This window comes from Dryobates pubescens, chromosome 6, assembly GCF_014839835.1.
Source record: "Dryobates pubescens isolate bDryPub1 chromosome 6, bDryPub1.pri, whole genome shotgun sequence".
NCBI classification, from domain to species: Eukaryota; Metazoa; Chordata; class Aves; order Piciformes; family Picidae; genus Dryobates; species Dryobates pubescens.
Window position 1 is genome coordinate 32679502 of NC_071617.1, and position 26868 is coordinate 32706369.

The 26868-nt window shown below is 40.5% G+C and overlaps 1 protein-coding gene across 1 annotated transcript; it reads left to right on the top strand.

The window, feature by feature from the left end:
* Positions 1-1930: 1930 nt before the first annotated feature.
* GGPS1 (geranylgeranyl diphosphate synthase 1) lies at positions 1931-19832 on the top strand. Its single transcript, XM_009906425.2, has 3 exons — positions 1931-2018; positions 14643-14713; positions 18036-19832. The coding sequence occupies exons 1-3, from the start codon at positions 1952-1954 to the stop codon at positions 18795-18797; spliced, it is 900 nt and encodes a 299-aa protein (XP_009904727.1). The 5' UTR covers positions 1931-1951; the 3' UTR covers positions 18798-19832.
* Positions 19833-26868: the final 7036 nt, after the last annotated feature.

Below are 26868 nucleotides of genomic sequence, written 5' to 3' on the forward strand. Positions count from 1 at the left end.
TCGAGGTCCCTTCCAGACCCTAATATTCTGTGTTTATCTTAGGTAAGAAACCTAAATTTCTGAGGGGAAGAGAACTGGATATTTACTTTTAAGCAGAAACTTTCACAAAGCAATTTCAAACCCCGTCTCTCTTCCCAGCTCTGTGGGATAGGTAGGCACTTTCAATTCTAAACCATCTGTGAAGAATTTGGCAAACAATAGTCCCAGGAAAATTGTTAAATTGATAATGTGTCCTCATCTCTCTCTCACTCTCTCCTAGCTTCTTTCTGCTTAAAACATCTGGGAGTGGACTGTGATAAGTCTTTTTAATTTATTTCACTTCCTCACTGAAGTCCTTTAAGACTTATCTTTAATATATAATAGTACAGTTTGACAGCTGAGTCTCAGTGGCAGAGCTGGCTTTAGAGCAGTCCAATCCCTTTGGTTATGCCAACAAAATAGGAAGTAGAGGGCGTCAAATCTGATTTAGATTCCTATGCAGCCTGAGAGCAAGTTGTGCTGGTACACTATGACATAGGACAGAAAGGCTATGCTGCTTACCGTGTCATTAGTGCTAAGAAACTATGCAGCACTTCCCCAAAAGATGTGGTTTATTGGCAACTGTTTGCTTTAATAATTTTTCTTGCCCCTGAAGTGATGCTACAATTGATTAACATATGTAGTGATGCAAATAAAGCAATTGATCCAAAACTGTTTGGAAAATAGTTATTAATGCAGATCAGTTCCCAAGTTTGATTGCTACAAACACTTAAAATTGTGGAAGGTGGGTATGGGAGTAGACCAGAACCAATTGAGCTGTACTGAAAGGGAAAAAGTCATGAATGGTAAGGAACGCTAGTTTGTCCAGGTATCTTAGGAGGAAACAGTGATGTTAATGCTGATCCTCTGAGCTTCTGATGGGAAAGTAGTGCTGGATTATTTTGAGCAAGTGTGAGCCGTAGTTTATTCCACTCATTTTAATCACTCCCCTTATTGTGCATACATTAAAAATGCATCAGTCCATATTTATAAATACCACTTTAAAACAGTTTTTATGGATATTTCATGTAACTATTCAGTTGCTTCAGGGGCAAAAATTACATCCTTTCCAGGATGCTAGTTAAGTAGCTAAGAAATGCTGAAGTAGCATGAGAATTTATGCTACTACTGCAGTTCCTGTCTTAAAACGACATTATAAAAATTGTTTTGAACTGCTGCATCTGCAGTGCAGCAAGGAAGGCAGGCTAGAGGTGAAAGGACAAAAGAAATTATTATAGATAACAGTCTGGAAAAAAATGCAAATATATATGACCAAAGCTCTGGGAACTGAAGTGTAATCAACAGAAAATTGTTGAGCTGTGTAGGGAATGGATCCTAAAAGATTTATCATAAGAGTTTGATTTACATAGTATGTGGGAAAATGTGTTAAGATATCTGTATGCTTAGAGGTAAGAAAATGCTATATTCCTGTTCTGCATTCTAAAATGCATCTGAAAAATACAGAAGGCTGAAGCTAGTGTTCAACTTCAGATTGCTGTTGGGCATCTCCACTTCTGTATGGGGAGAGCATTTAGGGAGATCTGATCAGATTAGTTGTATGAAGTTTTGTGTGCTGAGTGTCATCTTTAGAGTGGAGTTGCATTGTTGTGAATGCTGAAGTTTTAAATATTTTGTCATCTGAGCCCTCTAATACGTGCAAAAGAGCAAACAGTCCAGGAATCAGTTAAACTATTAATGAATAGTTTTGAAAATGTAGTACCTATACCTGTTTGTTGTTTAAGTATCTGGAAAACCTCGTAGTGAAAGTAATATTAACTGAAAGTGTCATGGTCAAAACTGAAGTATTTACATCTAACCTTGAGGTTAGCTGACTTTTTATTCTTTGTGTTCATGTATTTTTACTTCCCTCATTTTTGGCCTCAGTGTTAATAACACTTTCTTTAACAGTGAGCTACCTCTTATGAAATAAGAAATGAATGGGATGGATGAAACATCTAAAAGAATCCTAGAGCCATACCAGTATTTACTTCAACTACCAGGCAAGTTTCTTTTTATTGCGTTGTTTTTAAGTATCAAAATCATTTTTATAGCAACTTCTGTCTCAGGAGGTGTAAGCCAAGAAGTTTATCCATTCTTGATTTGTAAATTTTACGAGAAATTAAAAGTTATCACTTTTCAGTATTTGTTCTTTTCTTCCTCTTGTAGAACCACCCTTTTTGCTGAGATTGTTACAGTAACTTTTCCCTCTGTTGCTCTGTAAGTAGTATTTCAGTTACACTGCTCTCCATTCAGGGTAACTGACTTGCTAGCACTGAAGGGAAGGGCAAGCACTGAAGGTTTGATCCGATTCTTTTAAGGGTTGCGTTTGTCTGCTTGCTGTACTGGTTTCAGTGGGTTGTGATTTTGGTTTTTTGAGAGCCTATTAATTTTGTGTAATTTCTTCTTTCTGGTATGTAGAGTCAGACATCCTCATATCAGCCAGTCCTTGTGTGGTACCAGGTTACTAGCAACTTATTCAGCTGAAATTTTCAGTTTTGAACAGTATCTATTTTATAAGCTATCAAAGCAACTAACTTTGTAAAAGTAGTGGCAGAACTACTTTGTCGTTGCCTTCATGTCATTTGCATGATTGCCTTTTGTCCAGCTTATTGCATACTGGTGGAGTTAAAGAACATACAAAATACTGTAGCGATTGAGGAAAATATTTCTAATTAAAATTGTATCTGACTGGGGTAAAAGACTTCCAGACAAGTAGTTGAATCACAGGCACAGTACCAAGTGGCTTTTGCACATCTGCAATGAGCCCTGTATATCAGCAAGGTGGGTTGTAGTTCATTAGACCTGTGTATAATGAATATCACCATTAATCTCTACAAATATCCAAGATATTTGTCTTGTCTACATTGGTGAATTTATTTGACTCGACAGCACTACTTGAGTTGAAAAATAAGGAAAGAATTTGTCAGTAACATGGCTTTTTAATGTCAGAATGCTTGTTTCCTCACAGTATATTCTGTTTGGGTATATTGAACTGGGTGGTGGTTTTGCTAGAGAACTAACTTGAAATTAAGTCAACAGTTTTCCAGAGAGATTTCTAAAACCTGGTCCTGAAGAAACTTTCCTCCAAAGACATCTTTAAGAGTACTCTTAGGTTGGTTATATTGTCTCCTATACTCAAAGTATAGGAGATAATATAATGAGGTGTTAATGCACCAAACAACCTTTTGCTGCAGAGATCAGCTTCAGTGCAGGTAAGACTGTGTTGGTCAAGGGATGTGACGCCAAAAGAGCTGTTGAAAAGCTGGGAAAAGCAGCTTGACTGTGCTGGAGCTGGCAGCTTGTGGGCTGGCTCTTGAGCTAGAGTGGGCAGAACCACCGCCTCCGGGGTAAATCCAAAGGAGGCATTAACAGACCAAACAACCCTTTGCTGTGGAGATCAGCACCACCCACCTGCATGGGTGGAACTGCCACCACCCATTGCTCATCGGGTGATAAGAAGCCTCTGGGCCCACACAGCACAGGGCAAGCAAACAGTGATTGTGTGTGCCCCAGGGTTGCTGTAGCTCTTTGCAGCTTGTGTGGCAGGGTGCTGAGCCTCTGCCAGTGCACAAGGTCAGTTCACTTGCCAGAGTGACCAGCTCCTGTGTGGGAAGTCTGTACTGGGGAGGGTGATATCACAACCAAAAAGGTTGGCAAAGGGCTTCTTTTGAGCCAGCTTGGTAGTTGGCACGGGCAGGGTGTGTGGGCAGGACATGAGGTGCTGCATTTTACTGAAGGAGTGATGGTGGCTACTTGGAAGAGGAATGCTGTGCTCCCAGAATCCCCCCAAATGGATATTGGTATCCAGGCCACAGGCTGTGAGGGATGCCACAGCCTTTCATTGACAACAGGGGGCAGCAGTGACTATGGTTGTGTGTGGTGTGAGCAGGTTGACCTGCTCGGTGGGTGGCACAGCTCCAGGATGAAGTGATGGAGTTCAGGGAAGAGGTGAGTGGGTTGAGAAACATCAGGGAGAGTGAGAAGGAAATTGATTACTTCCACAAACTGATCACTACAAAAACAGAATGGGAGTTAACTCTTAGTGGACCAGAGGATTCAATATCCTCTCAGCAAGTCTCCCTGCTTTCTTGCAGTAACTCACATGTGGAGAGTCAATGGGCACAGATCTCTGCCCGACAAAACAAACAATACAAATGGAGCAAGCCTGTTCCTTTAAGAAGTGCACTGCCTACAGTGCCCTTGCAGAACAGGAATGGGGCTCTGCAGGAGGAACTAGTTGTGAGCAAGGATGAAAGCTCACAAAGGCCAGAAGTGTCACCAAGGCTTGACTCTGCTCGGGCCGGCCATGAAAACTGACCCTGAAAAGGAAAATGACAAGTCATTGTTGTAGGTGACTCCCTGCTGAAGGGGAACAGAGGGCCTGATATGCAGACCAAACCCACTTCATGGAGAGGTCTGTTGTCTTCCTGGTGCCAGGTTAGAGGATGTTGTAGGTAAAATTCCCACCCTTCTGAGTCCTTCAGACTATTAACCACTTCTGGTCTTTCAGGTGGGTAGTGATGATGCAGCAATGAGAGGCTCACAATCAATTAAGAGACTTCATGGCCTTGGGGCAACTGGTAAAGGGATCAGGAGCTCAGGTTGTGGTGTTCTCCATCCCCCTGACGTCAGTGATAGATAAGGGAAGAGCCATAGGAAGAACCAACAGGTCAGTTCATGGCTCTGGGACTGGTGTTGTCAACAGGGGCTTGGATTTTACAATCACAGCTTGGTATACAGGGCTCCAGAGCTGTGAGCAACTAATGGGATGCATTTGTCCCAGAGGGGGGAAGAGGATTCTGGGGCACGAGTTGGCAGGGCACATTGACAGGGCTTTAAACTAGATTCAAAGGGGAAGGGGTTAATAATCTCATGTTTGTCTGAGACAAATAGTAGGGTGGCTCACCAGAGGCAAAGGGATGGAGTGCTAGTAAGGACTCTCAACTTGTTGCCCTCAGGCAAGTCAGGGACAATGCACCAAGACACCCCAAGGGAATCAAGGGGGATTCACACAAACGGACATGGCCAGCCGAGCTGAAGTGCCACCATGTGAATGCATTCAGCTTGGGCAACAAACTGGATGAATTAAGGGCCACTGTGTTGCTGGAATGCCATGACATAGTGGCTGTTACTGAAACTTGTTGGGCTAATTCCCATGACTGGAATGTAGGGATAGACAAATGCAAGCTCCTTAGGAAGGACAGGCAGGGTAGGAGAGGAGGAGGTGTTGCCCTCTACATCAGTGATCAGTTGGAATCAGTGGAGCTTCACCTAGGGAAGGATGATGAGCTGGTTGGGAGTGTATGGGTTAAGATTAAAGGGAAGACAGGGGAAGGTGATGTTACAGTAGAGGTCTGCTACAGGTCACCTGACCAGCAGAACCAAGTAGGTGAGGCCCTCCATAGGCAAATAGAAGTGGCTTCGTTTTCACAAGCCCTGATCCTTGTGGGGGATTTCAACCACTCTGCCATCTGCTGGAAGGACAACACAGCAAGGCACCATCCATCCAGGATGTTCCTGGAATGCGCAGATGACAACTTCCTCCTCCAAATGGTGGAGGAACCAATGAGAAAAGGTGCTATGCTGGACCTTGTTCTCACTAACAGGGAAGGGCTGGTCACCAGTGTGAGGCTCGGGGATAACCTTGGCTGCAGTGACCATGAAGCAATTGAATTTAAGATCCTCAGGGCAACTAGGAGGATGTATCCCAAGCTTATGACCCTGGACTTGAGGCATGCAGACTTTGATCACTTTAGGGATATGCTGGCCAAGGTATAGTGGGACAAAGCCCTAGAGGGAAGAGAGGCCCAGGACAGTTGGTCCACATTCAAGGATCACCTTCTCTGTGCCCAGGAGCAAAGTATACTGACAAAGAGGAAGACATGAAAGAATGCTAGGAAACCTGCCTGGATGAATAAGTTGCTCCTGGGCACACTGTCACACAAAGAAACTCTACAAGGAGTGGAAGAAAGCACAGCTAGAATGGGGGGCATATAAGGAAGCTGCCTGAGCAGCAAGAGACCTGGTTAGAAAAGCTAAAGCTCAGTTAGAATTAAATCTAGCCAGAGAGATCAAGGGGAACAGCAAATATTTCTGTAGGTATATTAATAGTAAAAATAAGACTAGGGAAGGCCCCCTCAGAAAGGAAACAGGTGAACTGCTGATGAGTGACATGGAGAAGGCTGAGGTTCTCAATGACTTCTTTACTTCAGTCTTCACTGTCAAGGGCTCCAGCCACACTGCTGGAGTAATGGAAGATAATAGGACTAGGGGAAACAGAGAAAAACTAGAAGTGGATAGATTCAGATTGGATATTAGGAAGAAGCTTTTCACCATGAGGGTGGTGGGACACTGGAACAGGTTGCCCAGGGAGGTGGTAGAAGCTCCATACGTGGAAGATTTTAAGGCCAAGCTGAATAGGGCTCTGAGCAACCTGATACAGTGTGAGGTGTCCCTGCCCATGGCAGGGGAGTTGGAACTAGATGATCCTTGAGGTCCCTTCCAACCTTGACAACTCTATGATTTTATATTGTCACACCTCCTCATCTTTAGCTGCTAATTATTTATAAGCTATTCTAGGTACCAGGTGGGGGAGGGGGGTGAAGCTCAGCTTTCTAGTAGGAAATGTATACCAGACAAAGTGCCCAAAAAAGCTTCCATAGGCAGAAGTTTGCTTTCATTTCAAATGATGCATCTAGGAGACAGAACTGACCTTCCCACCTTGACTCCTGTGGCTAAATTACTATACTTTTTGCGTGAGTTCAACCCAGATCACTATACTGATGGTTTACATAATGTTATACTTCCTGACAGTGCAAGCATTTTATATCCTAGCCTGCTAAAGTATTGTAAATCTGATTGTTCACTTTAACATGTTCATCTCCTCATATAGTTTACATTTTGGAAAAGCTGTGACACAAGGTGCACTTCCCTCTGTGCAGAAACATTGGTGTGATTCAAAAGAGAAGACCACTTTTAAACTAGGCAGGTAAAAATAGTGTGTCTGTAGAAAGGTTGTGCAAAGTAACAGGTGAAGCCATGAGGGTTCACAATCATATAGCTGGATGTTTACTGATTTTGCCCTGTGTCAGTGTAATAATGTATATTTTATATTTTTTTATAATTAATACCATGGGCAGTGGTATCTTCAAACACCACTGTAACTTATTTACAAAATATATTCACAGGTTCAGTTATTTGGTTGTGGGTTTTACACTCCACATATAAAGACAGTTACATGATTTAAGCACAGGTCAAACATTTCCAACACAGCAATTCAAATTGGAAATACAGGTGCTGTGAGCTGTGGTTTTCCCACAAATATGATTCCATGGCACATTGGCCAGGTACTCATTGCTTGCTCCTCTGTCTGGTATCTTCCTGGATGCTGTGGCTATAATTTGAGCAGTCCTTGGTTCAGAAAGGGCTAAGGAGCCTCTCTCTTGTGTGCTCCCTCACTGGGCTGCAGCCTCTTCTGGGATTCAGTTCCCTTGGAGCCTTTCCCCTTTCTGCCTTGGTCCAGGTGCAAGGCCTGGGTGAAGTTTTTGGTCTGCTAGAGCAGATTCTTTGGCTGCTACTCGGGCAGCATTTGGCTCTTTTTGCTGTCTGGGTGAGAACAAGGCAAGCTGCCTGACTTGGCTGGTTTAAATACTGTCACAAGACAATGAATGCCCTTTGGTAATACAGAACCCTGATAACTGGACCTATGGTATAGGGCATATCCAAACATGCCTGGGGCACACACAGTTCACAGCTGTGTTACAAAGTTAATCACATGTGGTACATGTTTATCTGGACCCCAGGAAGTGTCCAGGTTTGCACATTCACAGGTGCTTACAGTGTTAATCACACGCATTTGCCTTGGCCATCTGCCCCCCAGGAACTGTCCAGGTTAGCACATTTGCAGGTGCTCAGTCCGTTGTCTGGGCTAGGGCGTGTTTGGGGGTTTGACCCTTCAGGACAGTTAGTTATGCAAAGTACAGATCAGTAGGAGCCAGTTACTTGTGTAAACGCTGGAATCGGTATGAGCACCATTGCTTAGTTGGGGGGGGGGGGGGGTGTTGGGAAATGTGAGTGTATGCTAGCTATTTAAGGTGAAGACCAAATGAGATGCCTTAGCTGGTCTAACAGGCCCTTGCTGAAAGAGGCAGTTTCCTCTTTATGCTTCTGACAGTCTTCTGCTTCCTAGCTTGTGCCAGTTCACAGTTTGCTAACCAAATGATTAGGAAGTACCAATTGCCTAACCCGTTCACAATTTTCCAGGTTCATCTTCTTGTCTCATTAGTGAGCTGGCACAGGGGTGGGGACAAGGAGCTGTTTCTGTGTTGGATCAGCTCAGGCTCTGAAGGACCTTTGCAAAAAGCTGGATCAGTGTCAAATCTCTACCCTTACAGCCCTACAATAGTCCAGTTGTTTATGTTTTAAATCTAGTTAAAAACCCAAACTCTCCAAATGGATTAGTAATCTGTGAGAACTTGAATGAGTTTAGATACATATCAAACTTTATTTACACAAAGAAGTTGATAGCATTAAGGTTGTTTAGAATAAAAAGAGATGCTTGCTAATGTTAAATGTGGGGTAAGAATTAATTTATTTTTTTTTGGTGGCTATTAAGGATGAGTTCTTGAATAGAAGAAGTTACTCTATTTCCCTTAAATTAAGTGGGACTTCTAATGGTAACAGTTTGGGGGTAATACTTAAACTATAGGTGTTTTTGCAGCACTAGGGAGACTATGGAGTTTTAGTTGCAGTAAAACAGATAAAGTCAACAGCTTGCTGTTGAAAAAGGTAGATTCTGATCCCATTTGTGATGCTATCTTCTTTTTCATGTCCCTTTGGTATTGGTTGCAGTCTTACCATGGCTAACAATCAAGAGTGGCTTTTGGTTTTCATCTTTTTCTGCTGGGTTTTTGAAACTGACCAGGTTGGCAAAGGAGGGCATGATCCCTACCACTGGCACAACTACACTTGAGAGAGATCAGAGGGATCAGTTTGGGCCAAATCCCTGAGGGAGGCTACAGCTTTCCAAGTTCTGAGCTGGGGGCATCCACTGGGCCAGGAGATAATTATGTCCCTGCCCTGAAAAGGTGTGCAGTGATAGAGAATGTGTCACCAAGAAAAAAGCAGTGGAAGGGGGTCAGCAGGCTGCACAACATCAGAAATGACAAAAAGCACAAGGTCTAAGAGTCTGAAAACTACAGTTACGTTGAAGGAGGGGTGGAAATTGTGCATCTCAGGTTGGGAAATGGGTACTCTTACAATGGTGAGGACTAGGAGTTGGTGGCTTCTGGCATAAGGAGAAAAAATTCTGGTACTTGAGAAGATGTGCTATTGCCAAATAGATTGAGTGCATTGGAAGAAGACACGTGACTGACAACTCTGTATACAGCAAAGTATCAGACCAGCACCTAGTGGCAGCAGCCTTGGATAGTAGTGGGAAGGCTGACTCTTGCTGGGGACAAAGGCCCCCATCTGACTTTACCCCTTAGGAAGGTTTCCTCCGAGGTAGCTCAGATCAAGGACTCTATGGAGGAATTGCGAAGTCATGTTTCACCCTCAGACTACTCAAACTTGTGGCTCTTTTATTTGAGCATTCATGGATATAGCAAGGGAATGCTTGGAGCTTATCAAGCATGACTGTGGCTTTTGAAATGAGGACCAAGGGTGTAGGAAGCCAGGTGGCTTTTCTCCATGATCTTCAAACCCCTCTCCCTCACTGTCAAGGGGAACAAACAGATCCTGGCTGTTAGCAGCTAGGTAGTTGCATTTAAACTAGAAATTACAACAGAGGGGCATGACTACCCACAACCAAGGAAACGAGTAACTTGCAGACAGAAAGTGTTGGCTGATGTGTACAAGGGACACTTTGTAATCAACAGAACAGAGCTAGCTGAAGGCAGTTCATCCCAGTTGTATGTACTCAAACAAGGAAGTAAAAACAGAACAATGGGGGAAGCTCTTGCTTATTCTGGGGAATGTGCAGCACTGGTTGCCTCTTTGAAGTACCCCTGCACAAATGCATACAGCATGGGAAATAAACAGGAGTTAAATGCCTACATGCAGTTGCACAGGTGTAGGTTGATGTGGGTACGTAATGTGGGATAGCTCACACAGCTGGGATGCTGTGGATGGATATGAAATGCCTAGGAAGGCAGTCAAGGATAGCAAGGCATGCGAGTTTTCTTTCATGAGAAGGAACAACTGAACTGCATGAAGCTCTGCCTTCAGTGATGTGATAACCTCTTGAGAGTTCCTGGATTAGGATTAGAGGACACATCAACAAGGGTGACACTATAGTGTCTTTGCTACAGACCACCTGAGCTTTCAGACAACCAGAAGATGCCCTCCTATTTACAGGCCCTGGCCCTTATGAGACACCTCAGCTACCTCAGTGTCTGATAAAGAAGCAACACACCAGGGCACAGGCAATCCAGATTTCTGATATGCATTGGTGGCCTCTTGCTAACACAGGTCATCAAGGATCTTGTGAAGAAAGGCATTATGTTGGGCCTCACAGTAACAAAGAATTGATGAGAACATGAAGACTGGGAGCAATCTTGGCTGTAGTGACCATAGGATGGTGGCATTTGGAGTCCTGAGAAGAAGGAACAAGGCAAAAATCAGGATCACAACTGTGAGCTAAACTCTATTTTGAACAAGGGAGTTAAACTAGACAAATCTACAGTGATTTTTAATCCATCACAAGTGCCCAGGTTTAGAAGTGTATATGCCTGCTTTCTTTACCTGTCTTCCTGCAGTTCAGTTACACTGGTTGTAGTGTTCTTGTAGCTGGGGGCAGGAGAGGGCTTTTGGGGTAATTTATCCATTTAGCTCTAATCCATCAGAGGACAGAGCTAAACATGAATGTGTACAGTATAGGTGAGGTAATAGAGCAGTTACTTTCATAAGGGCAATGGTCCCTTACCCTGGCTTCTTGGCATCCTCTGCTTACCATGGACTAACTTCTGGCAGACCCGCTTCATAAGCTGACTCAGCTGGCAGAAAGCTAACTTAGCAAAAAACCCTGATGGTTTTCTGTTGGGGTAATGAGTTGAATTATCTAATGAGGCCTAGGCAAATAGTCCCTCTGCTCTCTTTCCAATGCTATTCCAGCTCTTCTTTATCCTTGCTGTAAGTGGGTGCTGCTCTAAGGGTATAATGTGTAGTCACTTGTGGCAGCAAGAATGAAGAAATACTAATCAGGAGTCTATACAGAGCTGGAGGTCTGTGTGCTTTGTCTGGACTCTATCACAGGAACAACTACGTATATAGACAGTAAGTCATGGGGGGGGGGCGGTGTTTGTTTTGTTGGTTTGGGGTTTTTTGTTTGTTGGTTTTGTTTTGTGGGGTTGTTTTGGTTGATTTGTTTGGTTGTTTTGGAGGTTTTTTCCTCTAGAGAGACAGAAACATCTCATCTGTCTGGAGAGGTAGGAGAGATTGTCCTCGGTGCAACATCTTTAGTCTACCTTGATTTTATTCCACCCACCACCACCACCCCACCGAGGGCAAGGGTTTTATGTTCTTGTCTGTAGAAGGAATGTCATCAGAGTGAATCTTTTACACTCTGATTTATTTTTTTTCCCCTCACCTTTTCCACCAGCATTACTAAGTAGAAAAGCTTTCCATAGTTGCTGTCTGATTTGGGTAATATTAGGATCTTAAGCAGATAAAACTGAATGTGCTTTGATACAAAGCTTGATGCAGTAATGTCTGTTATTATGGCTCTATACAGTAGACAGAGATCTAGCTTCCAAAATTAGAAGCTCTATATTCTTCAGTTTTACAATAGCCTGCTTAGAGTAATCAACAGAGCAGTGGCATGTGACAGTGAAGAAACTGGATAATTTACTCCTTTCAATTTTGTGCTCCTGGATTGTTGTCTTGTCTGGTTTGCGGAGATGAGAGGTGTGTCAAGGAATGGAGGTTTCTGTATTTAGGTTTTTGAGACTAGTATTAGAGTGGCTTGGTCTTTTGGTGTCATAGCATGGCCATAGACATAAACCATGCATACAGAAAGTTGCCATAATATCTGAAGTCAATCCTACCTGTTCTGTGTGAATGAGATAAATCAGCATTTATGTAGCAATGTTTCGAGGGGCTCACACGAGCAAATCTGCACCTATAAAAGCAAAGATGAATGCTATACTATAACTTAGTGGTTTTTCCTTGAACAATCAGTGTATAGACAGTCCTGCTACTCCAGGTAGACAACTCTAACAATTCAAATGCTGTCTACTAAGGATCTGAGGTGGCTAAACTTATTGCGCATGTTAATAATCCATTTGCAGTGTGTGCTAGTAGTTGTGTTCCTCATGATTAAATAACACTTGTTACTGAACAGCATTCCATAAGCATATTTTCTAGGAAACATTTATAGAAACAGAATTAGCTGCCTAATGTAAAATAGGTGTGTATCAGTGTAATTTGCAAGTGAATAACAGCTGTAGATAATGTGAACTTCCTTAATGTGATATTATCCCTGAGTAGTTTTCTTTTTGGATGTACTGAAATATTTGTTAACATTTAACTGGCAAACCGTACAGTTTGGCAGATGTTTTTAACAGTTATTAATATTTTTAAGCAAACCTTTCTCTTCAAGTTTATTACTTTAGAATAAAATACTGAACCTCAGATGCAAGGCATTTTGACCTTCCCTTATGCAGAAGTGTATTGGGATTGAGATCAGAGAACTATTCTGCCCAAAATCTCATTTAACCACAAGGGGAAAAGGGGAGTAGTAAGTGTTTAAAATCCTTGGTATATGCAGGAGATATTGTCAGAAGGAGATCTGACTTGAATTAGTGGTGGTGCATAATTAATGTAAGAAGTTGTTAAACTCTTATGTACTACTCTTATTTTCTGTTTAAATTTGAGCTCTGGTTATTTGTGTTAAAGTAGTAAGTTAGCAAATTATTGATTTAAAGAGGGTGTTTTAAAAAAAAAATGTAATCAGCTATGTAATTTCTTGTTGGAGAGTAAGCCTAATATGGGGAGCTTAAAATACACATGCTGCAGTCTGAGAAACAAAAGAATTCCTCCCTCCTGCAGAAAACTATTAGTGTTTAAACTGAGCAGAGGAAAAAATAGAGAACACAACCCAGTGACAGTATATGTCCAGGTAAAAGTACCTTTTCACACGGGACAAAGCCAGAGGATAAGGCTGTTGGGGGAAGGGCAAGAAGCATCTTTTTGTTACATCTCTTCTATTAAGAACAAGAAGGTGGTCCTGATCTGAAGCAGTAGAAATCTTTGAGAACTGAGTCAAACTGAAGCCCTCTGAGCCAGAGGTGAAGGTTATCACTCTGTAAGAAGAGCCCAAACCACAAAGCTATTGCTTTCCCCTTTGGTGATGTAATTAGAACAGGGAAAATCTCCAGTCCTGTTTTTCATGGTATATCACTGCAAGTGAATCTACCCATTTTTATTATTCTGCATTTATTATTGCTGTATGTGCTGGCCATACAGCAGTAGAGAAGCCTTAGGAAGAGATTCAAATATTGACAATTCTTCAGTGCTATGGGCAAGATGACATGATCAATGTGAGAACTGATATTGCAGAATCATTGTGTCTCAGTAGATCTTGAGACAAGTAATATGGAGCCCACTGTCTAGGTTGTGCTGCTTGAAGTTTATTTAAAACTTTTTCCAGAGGTCTGGTTGATGTGAGCTACATATGCAGAGCTATTTGTCTAAACCGATCCTGCAGTTATTCAAAAGATCTTGCATGTAGCTGAGCTTCTCAAAGTTTGGAGCAACATTTTCTGTGTGGGTAGGCAGTGGTTTTATTTCATACTGGCCATCAGTAGACACTGAATAAATATTTGTACGTGATTCGTAGCAATTTGATAAAGATGGCACCAATAATTTATAGGCATCCAGATTAACCACTATTAAAGTTAACTGTCATGTAAAATATATCTGGATTGAATAGTAATGGTAGTGCTTATTTTAACAGTATACTTGGACTTTTGATCCTGTTTTTTATCCCTGTGAAACAGTGACTACTTGGTTCCACCAAACTTCGTTTAACCAAAGCAGAACAAATCCTGTTCTTTACAGGTAGACTTCTCGGGTATAAAATAATGTCTGAGTACTGTTTAAGTTCTGTTCTGGCCAGATTTTGGTTTAGATTTTTTTTTTTTTAAATAAGTGTACCAAATGTCACTTTTCTTTTTTACAAATTGTTGTTAAGAAGAGTGCTACAAGGAAAAAACCTACAAATTGTGGTAAATAAAATACTCGGCAGACGCCCATATCTTCAACAATAATGAATCATAACTGAAAGTTCTGTTACTCATGTGCTTGGCAAACTAGGGCTTACTTTCAGAAGCAGCAAATTGATTAGTACAAGTTACCAACATACTCAGAATCATTTACTAATTAAATTGTCAAAACGAAATACAGTAACCTGTAAATATGTGCTTTGCATATTACTGTTCGATGTTTGAAACTGAAGCTGCTGATAACTGGTGAATGAATAAACAAGCTACACACTATGATATATTTTTGTGCTTGCAGGTGATCATTTTACTGGTCTCAGATCAGCTATAGCTGTTAAGATAAACTGTTGTCTCTAATTATTAACTTCATTATTGTTATAAACATCTGTAATATTTTTATTGTAGGTAAGCAAGTGAGAACCAAACTGTCACAGGCCTTTAATCACTGGCTGAATGTTCCAGAAGATAAAATACAGGTACTGGCTAATTAATTTTAAAAGGCTATTCTCGTTATTCAGACTGCTGGTAACGGGTGATTCTCCTGCATAGCATGATCAGAAATGCTAAATGCACTAATTTTTCAGTATATTAAAGTAAACTCTTAGGAAAACAACATTAATGCAAAGCTTTGACTGTGATGTAACACTAAAGAAATTACTGCCATGACTTCCAAGTATTCTTTAGGGTGGCTGAAGTGACACCTAATAGTCCTGAAATAGCAAAATGGTGTAAGCGATCTAAACAATGAAGGAAGAGGCTGCGTTCATGATCTAGCAACTCTTCTATTTTCCAACCTGCCTACGTAACTTTTTAGCCAGATTTATTCTGACACATCTTGCCCTTTGTGCGAGGGCACAATGTAGAACAATCTCTGTATTGTATGCATCAGTTTAGTCTAATATCATAGAACAGAATTAAAACTGGAAGAAGCCCCTGGAATTTATCTAGGGCAAACGCCTGCTTAAAGCAGGGCTTCCTTTATAGCTGCTTCAGGCTTCTGGGGACCTTGCTGAGTTTTGAAAAACTGAGCATGTAGATTCTGCAGCCTTTCAGGGCCTCTCTTCCCCTGCAGAACCCCTTCCATGATAACAAACTCATCCATTATGTCTAACTGATACTTCTTATGCTGCAATCTGACAGTTGCCTCTTGCCCTTTTGCTGAGCACCTGTGACAGTGAGGCCACCTTCTCTCATGTACTAAGTAAACTAAACCCGAAGTGTCTCTGTACAAACAGAAGCTACCAGTTCTACCTGTCACTCTTAAACTGATAACCATGTAACCATTGTTGAAAATTTAGAGCACTTCTTTTGGTTATCGTTACGAGGAATACCGATACTTTAATGTTTCCTTTGCCACTTAAGCTGTTTGTGACACAACTTAATGTTTTTATATTGTCAGATCATTTGAAGACAAATAACAATACCCTGTCATCTTTTACACAATTATTGCTGGTTTTGTGTATGCTTGTACTAATTTTAGTAACTTGCTTATTAAAGTTGAAATCTGGAGAACCACCTCTGGTCATGTTTTCAACATCTCTTGAAATAGTCTAAAATGTCCCCAGTGTCTAGCAGCCTGATTCATTCTCTTGAAGTTGTCTTATCTGTATTTCTTTTTAAAAGAATCTGAATCCTGATACTTGTTACAGGACAATTTTTTCTTAGATCATATCATAGACTGCACTGGGTTGGAAGCGACCTCTAGAGGTCATATAGTCCAACACCTCTGCAGTAATCAGGGACATCCCTAACTAGATCAGGTTGCTCAGAGCCCAGTCTATACTCTTCCCTATAATCTTCCCAAGATACCTGTACCTGCTTGAACTGCCTGAAATTCTGTGATTCTTGCCTTTTAGATTGACCAACAGGTCTTGACTCAGCAATGATGGTGTCATTCCTTCCATGACTGATTTCTCACACCTGGGCATCAAGAGCTTTTGTGCTCTGTGGAAAGCGTTCCTAAAGATGAGCTATTTCCACTCTGCTCCCTTTCCCTGAGGACTTTTCCAGGAGGTCCTGTTAGCTAACTCCCTGAAGAGCTGGAAATTTGCTTTCCTAAATTCGCAGTCCTGACTAAGCTGCTTCTCTGACTCGTATTCCCTAGGACTGCAAACTCCACATCTTCATGTAGGATATTTAGATGATAAAATTGAGGTTGCTGCTCCTTGGTAGTTGATTTTACTACTGGCTATTACTGTTTCCCTTTTTTTCCAAGCCCAGTGGTCTTTTTTCTACTTACTGTACCCATATGACACCGCACTGGTATACTTCAGTTTGTTGAGTTAGAAAGCAGTGGATTTGTCAGAGGAACTTCTTCTAAGAAGGAACTGTCTTTTCCTAAATTCGCAAGATTCAATTAAACCTTAGGTCTATAGAAGCTGCAAAATTTTTGAAACCAAAAGTTACATGAAATAGGTTAGCAAGAGAAATGTTTAAATGGGCTTATCCATGGAATAGAGGGAAACTTTGCTGATAGTACTGGGAGTGACAATAGCATAATGGACTCAAAGAACATGCTGACAAGTATGCAGAGCTGCTTTTGGTTAAATATCCTGTGCTCTGATTTAAAGTCAATGGGCAACAACATATCTTTACAGGTCAAAGCTGAACTCGTTATGAACTGGTAGATGAGTAATTAGTGCTTAAGTAGGTTGTTCTTGGACAAAAAAATGACATTTCTGGAGTTTGAGTTTTAGTCTTTGGAGACAGTGGTCACTGACTGCTAGGTGGCTTCCTGCTTTAAAAAAAATAAAATGCTTGCAGATTAAATTCTTTTTTATTTTTTTTTCCCAGCACCCACCAAATAGGGCCATTCTAGGTACTTGCCACTGCTTAATGGTGGCCATAGTATTTTTTTAGGAGTTGTTTTGATGAATGTTGACAGAGTGCAATGTTTGTTGCTATCAAATGTAATTGGTTCATTAGCTTTAAAACCATGTCTTAATCAGAGGTGTTTTACAGTGAGTTTATAACAGTGTGCAGTTTTATGTGCTTAAATTTCTGTTTAAGCAGGAGCTGAATACACCCGTTTCTTGCATAGCATCTGTGCAATAAAAACAGTATATAGTGTTAAAACTTAATTTCTTGAATTGATCTGCTTTGGAATTGTTATGGTTCAAATGTAGTCAGCTACAAGATTAATGTTCTGAACAGTTTATTGCTTACCTCAGGTGGTGTATGATAATGGTTTACCTAATAGCAAGTAGTAAGCCTGTAGGAAGCTTCCCAAAAGAAGTTGTAGCTGTTCTTTCTGCCAAGAATTTTACAAATGATCTTTCAGAGAAAATAGTATGTCCTTTAAGAGCTCAATACTGAAGATAACTACACAAAGTGTAGGGAAAGATGAATTCTCTCCACCTATCAAAACAGGGTTTGAGACAAATATGTTAATGGATGATACCTGACACTCTCAAGAACTGAATTTAGAAGATCTCAGGCTGGTGAATCTAAACTTGTCACAGCATTATATTGCTTTTCTTTTCCTCCATTCATGTTTCTAATAAAGTTAGTATGTAATTGCTAGACACTGGCATATTTTAGAACTGTAGCAATAGTGGAGAGGAGTGTGCAAGTGGAATCACTTCAGGGAATTAAGTTCACTTTGAATCTGAAAACGTGACACCAAAACAGACCATATGATCCAGGACATAGAGCAGACTGGCTAATGAAGAGAATCCTAAATCTGTGTTAATAGTGAAAGCAAATGATCTAAAGGGGAACCTCAGTGATAAACACTATCATTCTTTAAAACTTTATTAATTTGAAATAAGTTTTTTTAAAAACTTCTTCTTGTCATAGGTTATAATTGAAGTGACAGAAATGTTGCACAATGCAAGCCTGCTTGTGGACGACATTGAAGACAACTCAAAGCTACGACGGGGCTTTCCAGTGGCACACAGTATCTATGGAATTCCATCTGTAATCAACTGTGCTAATTATGTGTATTTCCTTGGCTTGGAGAAGGTTTTAACACTTGATCATCCAGACGCTGTTAAAGTTTTTACCCGCCAACTACTGGAACTCCATAAAGGTCAAGGCTTGGATATTTACTGGAGGGATACGTACACCTGTCCTACAGAAGCTGAATATAAAGCTATGGTATTGCAAAAGACAGGTGGTCTCTTTGGATTAGCTGTAGGCCTCATGCAGCTGTTTTCAAACTATAAAAAAGACTTAAAGCCACTTCTTAATACGCTTGGCCTCTTCTTCCAAATAAGAGATGACTATGCCAACTTGCACTCCAAAGAATATAGTGAAAACAAGAGTTTTTGTGAAGACTTAACTGAGGGCAAGTTTTCTTTCCCAACCATTCATGCAATTTGGTCGCGACCTGAAAGTACTCAGGTGCAAAACATTTTACGTCAAAGGACGGAGAACATAGATATAAAAAAATACTGTGTACATTACCTTGAAAATTTGGGTTCCTTTGAGTACACTCGGAATACATTGAAAGAGCTTGAATCTGAAGCCTATAAACAAATTGAATCACTTGGGGGAAACCCTGAGCTTGTAGCACTAGTCGAACAGCTGAGCAAAATGTTCAAAGAAAATGAAAATTAAGTTTCACACCTGTGTTAAAACACTTTTCTTGGTAGCCATGTTATGGAAATTACTGTTAAAAACAATGTCATAGAGCATTGGAAGATATACCCTGTTATCTATACAGTCTTAACTATAGCCTCTTACAGATGCTTTGTTAAAGCAGATGTACTCAAACTGAAACACGTTTTGAATCTGAATGTGATCATCTTTACAAAATTATCAGCATCATTTCAGGCCTAAACCTCCTATCTTTAAGCAGGCTGCTGTAGGTTTCTGTCTGAAACTCTGTATTAAATGAAATCTGATCTGAATGTATTATGCATTTTCAAACAATGCTCTGGTAAACCAAAATGTACAATCTAAAATAAGAAAAGATGATACTTGCAACCGCAGTGCACATAAAACTGTTGTGTGCTGTATCTAAGTTAGGCTTGTGAAGATCAGATGGATCAGCTTACTAAGTTCTAAGTGAATATCCTATTGAGCTTCTGGGGATATTTTCAGAGTAATGCAAATGATGAAAGGTAGTATTTTATATGTGAGTAAAACTAACATTTAGTCTGAAATTGTAGCTTTATGAAGATTTCTAAGTACCTTAAAAATTCCATTGCATCAGCAAAGCATAAATTTGCTGCTAATTCCAGCTCTGCAATGAGTAATTTTGATAGCCTGGTTTTAGATCTTTAAAGTATCAAATATTTTGTAGCCAGGTATTTAAATCTATGCATTAGAGCTCATTCATGTAACCATAAATAGCAATGTAGGAAAGTGCTACTAGAAAGGAAATGAGATTCACACCAGGTAACTCTAGGACATGGTTAATCAGTACAGGTCTTTGCTCGTAATTGAAAGAGGTGTCTCTGGAAGCTGGTTCATAATTCATACTGCATTCCTCTTCTGAATTGGTACTGGAAGCATGTTACAGGTCTCTCCAAAGAGACAAGTTCTGTAACTTTTTTTGCTAAAACAAAGTGCAACATCTTGTTTCACAGGCTATAACATGGCTTCAATTTTGTTAATTGTCGAAGTAATGCTTTAAAATTATGCACTCAAGACTCAAGACACATTGAAATGGAACTAAGTGATAAACCCTTCTGCTCATCTATATATAAATATATATATAGTAAGCAAAATGTAAGCAGAGATGTTTGGTTCTTCTTGGCAGCACTGGCTTTAATTTGATTTATATTCCCTAGTCTTCACAGACACAAAACTTTGCTTTGGTATAGTGAGGAAACAGATCAAAGGCAGGGCTGGTACTATCAGTTCAAGCATATTCCCAAATAAATGGGCAGAGGTACTTGGCTTCTGACAGCTAAAGGATAGTTTTATGCAGGTTTTCATTCACTGTACCTGGAAAGCGGGGTGAGTCATGGTCTCAACTCACTGAGAAAACAAACTGAAGGTTGCTGGAGTGTCTTTTCTGAGCAGCCTTTAAATTCTTCTGAAAATGATGAAGCATAAAAAAAAAATCAGGATGGCTGCTTTCAGTCAGAGACATTACATCATTATGGATGATAGCTTGTCTTTTATCTGCATGCTGAGGAAGAAATTTTTTTCTGCTCTTTGATTAGGCATTCAGTAATAGCCTTTCATCATTGAATGGACCTAGCCTCCAGGACTGAACAGCTTTAAGTTGGTGAGAGGTGTCTCTAATGTTAATGACAGTGAATTGTAATTCCTTTTTCATAACTTGCAATACTTACTAGTAGTAAGCATGTTAATCTTTTAGGAGAAAAGTGCAACACTTTACATAGAATACATAGAATAAACCAGGTTGGAAGAGACCTTCAAGATCATCGCGTCCAACCCATCAACCAATCCAACACCGCCCAAGCAACTAACCCACAGCACCAAGTACTCCGTCAAGTCTTCTCCTAAAAACCTCCAGTGATGGCGACTCCACCACCTCCCCAGGCAGCCCATTCCAATGTGCAATCACTCTTTCTGTATAGAACTTTTTTCTAACATCCAGCCTGAAAGTGTCATGTGCCATGTCTCGATAGTTTCTAAACACTGTTGCAGCTGACATTGAATAGGAAAGCACACTGGAAAAATTGTTGTTGTGAGGATAATCTCCTAGTCTTACTGTAAAGTTATCCTTGTGCCTGTTAGGATATGGCGATGGATGTATACAGTGCCGAGTGTGCTTAGTGCCATTTCACGTCTGCTTAGTTGCTGGATGTAAAGGTTTGTGTAATCAAACCTCCCTAATGAGGTAGCTTTTCTTCTTTTTGTATGAAACTTCTCTACCATCTGAGAATTCTGCTCTGTCATCATTTTCTTTCTTTCTGGCAACCCACTTCAGTATTTATCCTAAAACTGTATCTTGTAGAACGTCTCTCCATTAACTTAGGAGTAAGTACCCTGGAAGTTTTCCAGCTACATACAAATTAGTAAGAAGGAAAGAGTACCCCAGGAAAAGAAAGCTGGACCAACAAGGAACCATACAGCTCTGTCTTACTGTTCTGCCTTCAAGGGTTGTGATACCAGTTTTCAAGGCATACCCCAGAAGCAGAATATTGTGGCTCTTCACTTTGGTTAGAATAAACTGAGGCCTGTAAGGTGTTTTCTTGATGCATTCAGGAGTTGGAAGAGGCTGGGATCTTCTCCCTTCATTTTTTAAGCAGGTGGAACATCTCCAACTATTAAGCATCAGCAGTGGCAAAGCTCCATAGTCAAGACAGATTTTATATTTGGTGCCATAAGATAAGACTGTACATCCTCACCTATATTCTTCAGTACTGGCTCTTGCACAAGTTCCTGCTGTTAAGCCATATTGAGAAAAACAGTTCTTCAAAGCAGCATGAGAGATTTTGAGTCTGCAGAGTTAGTTCAGTTGTGCAAGTGCCCTTCTCTGTTGCTACACTTCCTACAACACAAGAAGACGGGTTTTTTCCTGATCTTCACAAGAGCTGCATTGCTGTGGAATTAATCTGAGTTGCAATATGTGGTGGTTTGCCCCTGGCTGGGCACCAGATGCCCACCAAAGCTGCTCTGTCCCTTCCCTTCTTAGATGACAGGGGAGAGGGGAAATATAACCAAAGGCCCTTGAGTCAAGACAGAAGTAATTTCATGAGACGAAAAGCAAAATCATAATGCCACATGCAGACACAAGAGCAGAGAAAGATGTTACTCTCTGCTTCCCATCAGCAGATGATGTTGAGCCACTCCCCAGGAAGCAGGGCTTCAATATGTGTAGCAGCTGCTCCAGAGGACAGCCGCCATCAACAGGTGTCCCCACACTTTCTTCTTTCACTTGGCTTTTTTATCTGAGCTGACATCACATGGCATGGAATATCCCTTTGATCAGTTTGGGTCAGCAGGCCCAGCTGTGTTCCCTCCCAAGATATTGTCCACCCCTCAGCATAGTCTTGGGGTAGAGGAAATGTTGGAAGAGCACAGCCTTGGTGCGCAGCTCAGCAGTAGCCAAAACACTGGTGTGTTATCAACACCTAGCTACAGCACTGTACTAGAAGTAAATCTCTTTGGGGAAAACTTAACTCCAGCTGAGCCAATACAAAGTAGAAATGCCTATGGGGAAATAAAATGGATGCTGATTTTAATGTCAGTGTCTTTGAGCCAGAACTGTTTCCCTTATTATCTTCCTACCATTGCTAATAAGTTATACTTTGATCAGGTTACCAGTGCACTTCTTGGGGGTTTAGCTCTTGCGATGCCAATAAAGAGAAATGCAAATACTCATCAATCTCCAGTATTTTCCCCCTATCTCAATCTTGTTTCAGGTTGTGTGCTTGCTTGAATGTAAATTAATGCTACCACCTGAATGGCCAGTCTCTAGATGGGACATCTGTCTCTCCTTCTTCAAAGGCTGATGTTAATCCTATCAATTACAGTGAAAAATGCATCTCAGGACCTTCCCAGGCAGATAGCTTGTCTTTCCACCTCTCTGTTTGGCTGTTCAGATACCCATTAAGAACAACTTTATAAGTATTAGCCAATTGTTGACACATACACAAATTTTAGTAGCTGTGAGAAAGTAGCTATTGATAATTCTTTATGCTTTCAACTTTGTAGTTCACTTTGATAATTATTTAATCTCTAAATGCCTGCTTGTGTTGTGGAAAATTCCAATATTAATGGCTTCTTTCCCCAGTTAGTGCTAAAGTGTTGACATGGCACAAAAACATGGGATTTGTGGTGTTTAGGAGTGTGAGGTTTGGGGGTTGTGTTTGGCTGGGTTTGGTTTATGTTGGGTTTTTTTTCATCATCTTGTAAAACTGATTTTAACTCTTAGCATGTCTTTACCACTGAAATGGACAACACTTTCATCCATGTGAAGAGCTACACAGACATCTGTTGCACTTGGTTCCATCTTAATCCTACCATTTTAAGTTTCAGGTTTGATATTTACAGTGTTCTTTGTATTATTTGCTCAATACTTTCACTGTAATTCTTTTCTTAGCTACATTTCTATGCTGCTACGCATAGCATAGCGTACGCAATACCACCAAGTTATTTCTTGATCCTGGACAAACAAAATAGTCTGTGTCTGCCTTTGAAATCATACGTCTTCACAAAAGTAAACCAAGATTTTCTGCCATCTTGAAATGCCTGAAGCCCTTTTTGCCAAGAACCTAAAGGCTGTAACATATTTCATATTGCCATAATTTCCTTTTCTCCTGTATAGCATGAGCTTCTTTCCCTCTCCTACCATTTGCTTTCAACACTTTTGCTTTGGTGGTAATGAACCTAACTACCCTTACCACTAAACTATATCCTGAAGCACCACATCTACATTCTTCACTTCATTTCTCAGCATCTCCTTCACTTTATTAAGCTAATGACTGTGATTAGTTTCCCTGAGCTTTCCAAATAGAATGTAAGATATATTAAAGTTAAGAATTATTTATTCTGATATCATCAGCTATGTGACTTCTTGACTAGATTGTTACCTCACATGAACATCTTTTCTGAATAACTTTTATCATAGCTGGGCACCAGCGTTCACCTTTTCTGCAGGGTGGATTGGTTGGGGCTTTTTTTGTTACTTTAGAAAGCACCTTTGTGAGGTGTGGTTAGGAATAATCATCATTCATTCATTAGTTTTCATTCAGGCATATTATCTGCAAAATTTATAATAAGTATACAGGTTAAAGCACTTGAATCCTAATAGCACTTCTCACTTTTGTGGCCTATGTAACAAAGAAATTCTCACTTAAGTCACTGAAAAGGCATTTACTGCATGTTTCAGTTTACTAGAATATAGAGATCCATGAGAGATAGCCTAAGAAGGCCTAACATAACATTTCCAGGGAGAGCACTGCAAAACCTGATATGAATCTGTGGGGAGGACTGATTTTGATGTGAAGGGAAATCACAGATAATCTTCTCCTTTTGCACTTTTGTGGTTGGGTTTTTTTCTTTTTCCTTGCAACCACTTCTGTTGTTTTTGTGGTAGTTCTCCTCCCCCCACCTCTGGCCTTGGTGTCAGCCTAATTTTAATAACTTCAGTCAGTGAAAAGTTGTTATGCCTTTTGTTGCGAATAACATCTACTACATTACAGCAAGGAAGCAGTTGTATCTTTTCTTGATCAACAGTAGATTCTTTTGACTCTCTTCATAATGTTTCTGTTTCTATTTCTGGACAATAGGGTATAAGTTAGTTAATCACTCTGTAAAGCAGTTACTGAAGTCCGCAAGAAAGCAAAAATGTCAAATATACGTGTTTTTTATTATGCTGTTTTAAAAGACACAAAACTTGGCCTGTTCCTTGCTGTAATGTAGTAGATGTTATTCGCAACAAAAGGCATAACAACTTGTGATTTATTTATTTTTATTTCACACCAACCAAAATGAATGTTCAATAAATTCTGAAGTTAAATCATTTTCACTTAGGTGCCTATAAAATGCAGAAGTTGCAATTCTAGGTAACAAAAATGTTACAGGGGCCTAGTTGTTCCACTGGCATTGGGACTGTCCTGTTTCTTGTCAGGTACAGTGGATGAAGTATAGCTATTTGTTGATCACAGCGGTAGAAACAGAAGAAACAAGAAGTGCAAAGAAACAGAAAGAATGAACAATGAATTACGCTATTCTCAGCATTTTAGGAATACTAAATACATAAATTCAACAACATGTATGTAGATTGTGAAAATGGCTGAATTACCTGTCAAACATGCTGCTGGAGTCAGAAAAACAGCAAAAAGTATTTTCTTGTTTTCAACACCTTTCCTGACATGCAGTCTGGCAAACTGTGTGCTCTCAGGTTTGTACTCAGGGGTAGCGAATGAGCCAGGAAAGGAGAGGAGGAGGGCTTACTGACATTGTTTCTACTGTCACACTTGTACAATGTGGTGGTGAAAGAAAGTCCAGTTCTCCCACACACACAAAGAAACACCAGCTAACTCAGTCAGAGAAGCAGAAATGAGATAAGCTATATTTACAAGCAGGATGAAATGCAGATTAATATATACACAATATACAATATTTACAGAAATATACAGCAAGGAATGTAATACAGAAAAAAAACTTTCCCTCCTCCAGCCAGGAGGGTGTGCCCCCCCCCCCCCCCACTTTATCCCCCTTCTCCCCCTACCTCCCTTTTTCCCCAAAAAGGTTTAGAGAGAGAGAAAAGGTAATTATTAAGGAGGAAATTCTGTTAGCTCAAAGCGTATGCAAGAATTAGTTTCTTATCTGTTAGTTCAGTTAATTCAAGGTCAACTCTGTCCTGCACAGCTGTTGTTCAGAGAGAGAGGAACAGACAGACTGAAAGAAGACTGAACTGACTGAGATTCAAACTGAACTAAAGCTTAGTTGCATTCTACCAATCTACCAATGAAATTAGTTTAGAATATCTTGTTTTCATTATTTCACCAAAATGTTCAGCCAGAGTGTTCCAGCAACTGTCCCTTTCTTAAAGGCACAGCCTAAACCAGTCACAACCACGATCTATGTAGCTTCAGCTTTGTCCAAAATTGTAACATTGTTCCAAGGGTGCCCTCTGTGGGACATAAATGGGCTCAGAACCCAGACAAGAAATCAAGGCTGCCACAGATGAGGAAGAAGGACTAAGATGCCTACTTTTGTATTAGGTATTAGTTGGTCTAACATGTTACCTTTGGCAAAGGAAGGCTGTGAGGTAAAGGTACAGATATTTTTTTCTGGAATGCACCTTTTGGGGAGCAGCTGCTTTATGCCAGATGGCAAAGCACACACTCAAAACCTGCAAGACTTTATCTATTATCCAGATTACTATGACTGGAATACACTAGAGTTACCAAATACCTGTACTATATTTCTTTAATCAGCATCACACAATCAGAGCAAAGACTACTTATTTGCTGCCTGCCAAAAGAGTGTACAGAATTATTTAATGTAATAGAAACAGAGGCACAGCACTGAAATAGTTTTTTGATTACTTACTATCGTGCTTCTTTCAGTCTTTGTGGTCTCACAATTCAAATACTGAATTAAGTTGTCATGAGACTTAGAAATATGAAGCACTTAAGAGATGAATGAATGTGGAAAATGTCAGCTAGGATACTTTGCTTTTTATAACCACAGAACTGTGAAAGCTATTGGATTTTGTATCTGTCACTATGACAATAAAGAGCTCTAACTAAATTGTTCCCCAGCAACTGCTACTCAAAGCATATAGGCAAGTCTTTCTGGGTTTTGCTGCTGATCTACACATATTGGATGCCTCTTTTTTTTGTTTTGTTTTGTTTTGTAGGAGCTGTATTCTCTAATTGCTGTAGCTCTTCTCTTAATCCTTTTCCCGTTAGTTGTTTTATCTCGATTACTGTATGTTGAAATAAATGCACCCACAAATATAGCAGTACCAAATACTGAGGTAATGCAGGTCTGTTCTGTGTTGCTTATGTACACCCAAGCACCACACGTTCCCCTGCTCAGGCGCTGCACCGGGGGAGCTCACTGCCGCTTGCTGAGATGCCTACGTTCTCTTCAGGAGGGTGCCCAAGCCTTTCAATGTGGTCTTCCTGTCTTTAAAGGTTCAACACACAACTTGCATTTAGGAATTAAAAAGCGTATTGCTCGCTTGCTTCTAAACGTGCTAAGCAGGTCCGATATCACTGACCTTAACTGAATTGAACAAACCGGTGGC

Bases quoted from the DNA above. Each gene is read 5' to 3' on its own strand.
- GGPS1 (XM_009906425.2), top strand. From the start codon at position 1,952: ATGAATGGGATGGATGAAACATCTAAAAGAATCCTAGAGCCATACCAG. The intron at 2,019-14,642 runs GCAAGTTTCTTT...TTTTTATTGTAG, and splicing joins GTATTTACTTCAACTACCAG to GTAAGCAAGTGAGAACCAAA. The intron at 14,714-18,035 runs GTACTGGCTAAT...TTCTTGTCATAG, and splicing joins TTCCAGAAGATAAAATACAG to GTTATAATTGAAGTGACAGA.